The sequence below is a fragment of the Lipotes vexillifer genome, unplaced genomic scaffold, assembly GCF_000442215.2.
Source record: "Lipotes vexillifer unplaced genomic scaffold, Lipotes_vexillifer_v1.1 scaffold1122, whole genome shotgun sequence".
Classification (NCBI taxonomy): Eukaryota; Metazoa; Chordata; class Mammalia; order Artiodactyla; family Lipotidae; genus Lipotes; species Lipotes vexillifer.
The window spans coordinates 1887901-1895648 of NW_006798649.1; the positions used below are offsets into that span (position 1 = coordinate 1887901).

Here is a 7748-nt window from a genome sequence, read left to right on the forward strand (position 1 = left end):
TTATTACTTGTACACATAGGATGTATAGCTGGCAAACTTGAAATAATCAACTGCCAAACTACTACAAAACTATTAGTACTATAAGAGAATTCAGCAGGTAATCTGGGTACAGAGTTAATATACAAAAATCAATAGCCTTTGTATATGCAATCACCAACGAGTTAGAAAATATAAGAAAAGATTCCATTTATAATGGAAAAGGCAATAAAAAAGGTAAAAAATAACTAGGACTATACTTGAGAAATGTGTAAGATCTCTATGAGAATACACTATTTAGATTATCAAAAGGAGATTAAAATGGAAAGGAATATTATATCCTTGAATAAGAAAACTGTATCATAAAAATGTTATAGGTGGGGACTAAAGCTTCCAGATGTTACAAAATACTACAAATCCTCTAGAATTATCTTCTATCCATCTATCTATCTATCTATCTATCTATCTATCTATCTATCTATCTATCTATCTAGTATTGGTATAAAGTCAATTCTTGTTTTTATTGGTTTAAAATTCATCATTGTGTTTGTTTTGGTGCCCAAATTACCCTACATTCAGTTAGTAGAAGGTGCTTGAATCTGGTCCTTGTGATATGCCTCCATCTTTTTTTTTTTATTTAACAATTCCTTGCCTTCTGGCATAAAAAGTTGTTTCAGACTCATTTTGTGCCTACCCTACGCTGGCCCTGGAACCAGCCATTGCTCTGAGGGGCCCTGGTTCTTCTTAACAAGGAATTGTGTTAGAAACTATGTTTAGGAAGGCAGAGTCTTAAAATACTCCATTCCATTGTAGAATGGGGAGATGATCATCTTATAGAATTTTAAAAATTGAGATATAATTGACATATAACATTATATTAGTTTCAGGTGTACAACATAATGATTTGATATTTGTATATATTGTAAAATGATCGCCACAATGTCTAGTTAACATAGAAGTTTTGACACTACTCCCCCAAAGACTGCTAAAGCCATGTTGTAGTTTTACAACTAAAGGTAAAAATGTGTTTTAAAGATAAGTTAAAGAAATGCATCTGATTTAGATGCCACTTTTACGCCACTCGAAACTCTCCTACGAAGCCTCTTTTGGGGTAACAGTTCTGAGCAGTCTTACCTGCTGGTCTCTCCCTGGAGCCATGCACACCTCTTCCTTCCTGTCCTGGGGGGCTTCCTTGATGCCACAGCATGGGACCCCTTGGGAACTGCTCTGTGCTCACGTCCATGCAACCCATAATTTTTGGAGAGTTAATATCCAAGAGATCACCCTTGACCAACAGAAGATGGGAATGATGGTTAAATGTTTCTCCAGGATAGTTTAGAGACGCATTTTGCAGAGCTCCTAGGATGGCCCAGGAGGTTGGAGCCCCAGTTGCCCTCCACAGGGGCTATCTCAGTAACTCATTCTTTTGTTGGCCTTCCCTCCCTCCCTGTTTCACTCCTCCTGCCTTTCACTCCCACTTGCTGGGATCACCTCCCAAATACCTGTATGGAAGCTTTTGTTTCATGTTCTACTTTGGTGGGGGGAGAGGTTCAGGCTAAGATAGCATCATTAAAAACATATAAAATTCAAAGTGGAGGGATGCTAATTGCCAGTTTACTCACATCTTGCAGGGCAGTTGAATAGCACGATAAAGCAAGATTAGTTTATTTTACATAAATTATCATTTTGGAACTCAGTGACTTCTCTGCCCCTGCAATATATCCTCTTCCTCCTTCACCTGTTTCTCCCTTTTCTAGCTCTCCTGATCTCTTTGTTTCCATGCATCTATCCCGCTGATCTTTCTTATCTCTAGTCCTCCATCTCTTTACACTTCATTCTATTTCTGTCTCCCTCAAGCCTTTGCTCTTTTTCTGTGATTCCTCTTTTTATTTTATTTTATTTATTTATTTATTTTGCGGTACGCGGGCCTCTCACTGTTGTGGCCTCTCCCGTTGTGGAGTACAGGCTCCGGACCCGCAGGCTCAGCGGCCATGGCTCACGGGCCGAGCCGCTCCGCGGCATGTGGGATCCTCCCGGACCGGGGCACGAACCTGCGTCCCCTGCATCGGCAGGCAGACTCTCAACCACTGTGCCACCAGGGAAGCCCTGTGATTCCTCTTATTTCCTCCCATTTCCTACAGTTAGCAAACAAAGTTGAGAATCAGCCTGGCTCTTTGGACACTTGAGTTCTTTGGCCTTTTGCTCCTTGCATTGTCTCACAAACAGGGGACGGAAATGTCGGAGATTGTGTGCTCCTCCAAACCAAGGATTCTGAAAGCTTTGTTGAGTATTGATGGGACTGGCCCTTAACAGACATCTCATGAATGTTGAAGAATTAGCATGTGAAACATATACAGAAGAGATGGTGGAAGTTTGACTTCCCTGATAGCCACAGAAATCACAGATTGGCTCTGGGAATTGGTCCTGAGTATGGGGATCCCTTAGTCCAGGTGTCATGCCCCAAACTCTGCTCTTCAGCTGGGTCGTGGACGCTTATTCATTCTCAGGAGTGGAAAGCCGGAACCTGGAGAGCAGCTGGGAGATTCAAGAAGTCTTAGCTTTCTGTTTCTTTTCTCCAGGACAGGACAAAGCAAGCCACCTCTTCCTGGACGTGACTGGTTTTGCCTCTCTGTAAAACCACCCGAACACATGCATTTGTTCACATTTCAAAACCACTTTATTAGCAAAATGAACAAAAGGAGAATGGCATTTAAATTAAATAAATTACACAAATATCTCAAGAGTCCCGGTCTTCTCCAGGAACCACATCATTGCTGGTCGGTATAACTAAGAACATTCAGAAGTATTGAAATTCTGGATTATTTGACTATCTTGCTCTCCTTTCCTGCCTCAGTCATGTCCAGTGAGTGGTCTGTGTGAATTTATGTTCTTTCCAAAGTATTCTAACAGTGAAGTTCTCTTCAAGGCCTCCCTCCACCCCAGGGGTTTCCGATCTTAAATCCACTGTGGTTTCTGTGAGTACTTACACCCCTGGACATGGTTCAGGATCCCTCCTTGAGCCCCCAACTCCAGGCCACTGTGAGTCAGCAATCACCTTTTGGTCTGGGGCTGGCCTGGGGGTTAACAGTCACTTCATCAAGTCCTCAAGGTTTCTAGACACTTGGTTCACAAGGCACCTCTAGCTTGGGATGTCCTGAGGCTCTGTGACCTTCCCACACCTCTTGGGCCTGAGCTGGACTCTGCAGGAGGTGGAGCAGGGGAGGGTGAGTTTTCATTGGCTACGGTTCTTGTCCTCTCGAAATCTGGCACTTCGGGTGCTGGGCACGGTAAATCCCAGATAACATTGTCTTCTGCCTTCCAAGTTTTGAGTTCCATTGGCAGCCAGATGGCATAATGAATTCACAAAGAAGCAATGCTTGTAGGCCAAGAATCTGTTGGCTCTTCACCAGCACCCCCTCCTTTAACTCTACGAAGACTTGCTAGCTGACCAGCTCACTCAATGCACGGGCACACAGTGCAGGTCAGGCTGAAGTTAGGAATTCGGACATTTTTCCAGGCTGGGCCAGCCCATCCTGTTGGGCAGGGATCATTCATTGAAGGAACTTGGGAGAATCAGTGGGGAGAGGCCAAAAGGTTTTTGGTGCACTTCCATGGAAAATTTCCCAAACACTTGCACATGGAACCTATTTATTTTCAAGTCAACAGTGGGGTTTCTCTACCTTCTTATATAGAGAGAGAACTTAACCCCTCTTCTCATCTATCCTGGAAGGAGATGGCCTCAGGTCCTGAGTTTGTTAAGGAATCCCTGTGGAGGAAGACCCGGTCTGGATCAGCGCTTCTCCATGCTTGGTACCCAGTTGGGATATGCCCTTGGTGGGGTGTCCTCCCTTGCCTGGCTGAACGATTCAGGCCCCAAGCTGATAAGGGAGAGTTAAAATCATTGGCTCTTTGCCAAATGAAGAGAACAAGGCAGATTTCCCAAGTGGGGGAGGCATTTCTAAGGTCAGGGAGACTGTCAGGGCCCAGGTCCCACCAGTTGGCCCTGGATTGGTACTAGCGCCCCCTGCCCCTCCACATCTCCAGTACAAAGAGGGGAAGCTTTTGTGCAGAATAACTAGTATCTGTTGCTGGGTTGCCAGAGGATTCTGCCAGCTACCCCCCCCCACCCCGGTCCCTTTTGGGTTCCTACCTGGTCTCAAGTAGGAGGAAGCAGCCCTTGAGGGCAGGGCGAGTGATAATGTTTCAGGAGGCTGACGTGGCTACCTTGGTGGGCTGCCCCTGGGGAGATAGCTCTGGTAGCCACTCCCCAGGCTAGAGTCTGATGTGCTAAATAGTAGTAGAGGTCTCAGCAGCCTTGAGATGAGAAAGAAGGGGACATAGTCACCAAGACAGAGATACTGGGCTGTGGGAGCACATGGTCCCAGGGGTACAGAGCTGCCAGAGACAGACTGGGCAGCTGGAGAGGGCAACCACAGAGTCCTAAGCAAGTTCATCTCTGAGTCCTGTGACAGCTTGACACCATCTGACACCAAGCCATGCTGGCGCCAGGACACTTTCGAAGCTTGCACTCTACGTCAGCACACGGCTTCCTCTCTGTTCCTGGCTCAGTCTTAAAGTCCAGCAGTCGGGGGTCCTGTCAGCTGCCACAGGCAGGGTGTGGGTGGGAGCGGTGGAGTGAGAAGGAGGCCTGCTTGCTGCTGGCTGGGGCCCTGAGGGTCAGCAGAAGGATGAAGAGGTGTCTCTCCCTGCCCTTGAGATTGGCTTGCTCTAGAGATGCCGGGAGGGGAATGAGAGAGGAGGAGGAGGGTGGAGAGGTACTGGAGTCCTGGTGGAGGTGTTTTCCTCTACCCGCCACTCTCCATGATCCCAGGCTCATCCTTCATGGGAGTCCCAGGTGCCAGGTGCTCTGCAGGCAGCACGGGAACCGGCTGGGCCCTCACAGGGCGGTCAGGGTCTCTGCGTGAAACATGCTGCCGAACATCTCCTGCAGGGCCACAGGGAGGAAGTGGGAGGGGGAGAGACAGAATCAGACCTGTTGGGTTCAGAGTGGTGGCAATCGCCAGGTGACCCTATGAACCCCTGGCCAGAAAGAGGCATTTTGAGGAAGTGTGTGTGAGTGTGTGCACGTGTATATGTGAACCGGGGAGAGGCAGGGTCAGCCTAAGAGGTGAACTGGTACAGAGGTGACAAGAGAAGATGCTTGAAATCTAACTTTGAATCACCTCTGGTGTGCTGTGTGACTTTCACAGGTCCTGCCCTCCTTTTTCGTTCCACTTTCTTTATTAGGTAAAATGAGGGTTGAGATCAGACAAACTCTGAAGTCCTTCCTTGCTCTGATAAGCTATTTTGGTCCTACCCAGGCTTTTGGAATGTGCTGGAGATTCCATGGGGACCCAGAAATCCATCCGCCAAATCTTTGTGGCCCCGGCTCTCTTTCCTAATGCCTCCCGCATGCCCTCAGCACCCCCAGAGACATGTTTAGAGGACCATGGAACTCATACCCCAAAAGAATGGGAAGAGGAACAAAGTGAGCTGTTACTTCTAATAGACCCAGAGCCAAATTTCTCTAAACCTAGTGATCTGGTTTCTTTTAATTCGGGGCATTGGGGTGGGGCTACTTTTCATATCAGGACCATAGGGCTCTATGTGAAGTAAGACTTCACACCTGCATAGCTCTTAGCTCTTAAAGCCCATCCACGTGCAGTAATATTTGTATCCCTCATGTATCCCTAGAATTCATCTGATCCTACCAGAATGTAAGTTTTCTAAGGGCAGGGGTCTTTGTTTTATTCACTGCTGTGTGCCCACCCTGGGATAGTGTCAGGCAAGTAGTAGGCACTCCATAAATGCCAGTTGAATTAACAAGAGAACAAAAGCAACCCCCGCTAATCTTGTTAGGTAGATGGGACAAGGTATTCCCCATATTCCCCTTATTTTACAATGATAAACACTGGGGCCTGGTGGTGTTGTGTGGCTTTCCGAAGATCAAGTAGCAGGTGCGTTGGAGAGTTAAGAATAGATATTAGTTATCCAGGACTTGGTCCAGTGACTCTCCCTTCCCCCATGATGCATTTCAGGGAGTGAGAAGAATTAAGATCTGCTATTAAAAGAAAGATGAGAAAGAAACATTGTTGCCTTCAAGGTGACTGCTCTGGCTTAGAGATGGGAGAGCCCAGCCAACACTATGGGTTTGAGAAGGTCTCCTTCCTTTTCCTCCTGACCCCCAGCCCTCAGCTTACCTGCTCTAAGTCCCAGCAGCTGGGACTGTCCTCCTCCGAATCATACAAAGAGAGCTCGGGGTCCACTGGAGCCTGGATGGGGGAAACAAGTGCAAAATGAGCTGCAGTAACTGAATGATGGTCTGGCACAAATGGCAGGCTCCGGGGTGGGTGGGGGGCACCATGTGTTCTGATGCATAACTTGTCCTCTTGACTTTGCCCTCACCTCCCTCATTTGCCTCTCAAAATACAGCACAGCTGTGGTTTTCCTCCTCACAGCAGACAGGTGTACATCAGGGTGGGCTTCCTTGGTGGGCATTTCAGAGGCAGGGAAGGTTTACCTAGCTTACAAGGATGACTGGCTAGCTGCCTGACCTGCGAATCCTTTTCCCTTCTCTGGGAATCTGTTTCCTCATCTGTAAAAGTAGGATAATCAGACTCACTTTGCTGGCTCTCTACCTCACCATGCTGTTGAAAAGGGTGTGTGTGTGTATAATTTATAGATATGAATATATTCTGTAATAGTTAAATATACAATACCTATAATATACATTTTTAAGAATATATAAACTGTAAATAGTGGACATTATTTGTGCAATAACAGATGATGAGGATTCTTCTGGAATCTCCCTCTCTTTGCTCTGGTGACAAGGTGCATGAGGCTAGAAAGGCCGCTGCTCTCACAGTTTCCCTCTGTGTGGTAGGCAGGCGCCAGGCCCCGTGTTTCCCCGGGCAGGCTTTCAGCGCTTAGAACAGATGGCTTCACCTTCATCAGTCTCTTAAAGCAAACAGCAAATGGTTGCTCTAGGGCCAGAAAAGCCTTTCTTATGACCCACAGAGGGCAGAAGAGGTTTGTTTCATGGACTGGGGCACAGAGTCTTGGGAGGCCAAGGGTAGAAGCTGAGCTGGCAGGGGAGCCTGGGAGGTGGCATCGGCTGGGGATGCCTGGGCAGGGACCCCAATGGGATGGGCTTTTTCTGCCTCCCAGCTTTCTGGAGTGTTATTTGTAGACAGTGTTATTTGTAGCTCATTTGCATACCACTTACTGAGCTAGTAAATTAAATGTCAAGAAGCTGAGACAAAACTCTGATCCATACTCTTCATCCATCACCAGCCTGAAATCTCCAAGCTCTGCTAAATTAAAACAGGCAGGCTTACTCCCCTCCCTTTCCCAAAGCCTCTTGTAGAAAGAGTGAAGGAATAGCAGGGGTGAGCAATGCCAGAATACCAGGCATAACCTGCTGTGCTTTGGGTGTTTGTGTGATCTGGAAATTGATATTAATAAGGATTTTGTAATATACAAAGCTCTTTCAAGTGACATAGAAGATACAATTATCAGTTAATCTTAAAACCAAAACAAAAGAAAAATCCCGTGGTAGATAATGTTACCTTAGAGTAGAGTACCCATTCCACAGATAAGAAAACTGAGATTCAGAAAAGTTAATTGACAGAATTGGTGTTGGAACCCAAACCATCCTGCTACTTCAGTGACCCAGGGCCTAGGATTCCTCAGGTGCAGGGACCTTACCCCTTGGAAGTTGTGTGCTGGGGCCACTTCCCTGGCCTTTGCCTGGGCAAACAGGACTGCGTCGT

The 7748-nt window shown here is 46.9% G+C and overlaps 1 protein-coding gene across 1 annotated transcript in view; it reads right to left on the minus strand.

Moving 5' to 3' along the window:
• Positions 1 to 4873: 4873 nt before the first annotated feature.
• The window catches only part of SLC26A9 (solute carrier family 26 member 9), a 19294-nt gene continuing 16419 nt past the window's right edge, over positions 4874 to 7748 (minus strand). Inside the window, exons 20-22 of the mRNA XM_007470695.1 lie at positions 7684 to 7748; positions 6177 to 6248; positions 4874 to 4921 (exon numbers count right to left, since the gene is read on the minus strand). Coding sequence (XP_007470757.1) covers positions 4874 to 4921; positions 6177 to 6248; positions 7684 to 7748 — 185 coding nt within the window. The remainder of the gene's footprint in view (positions 4922 to 6176; positions 6249 to 7683) is intronic.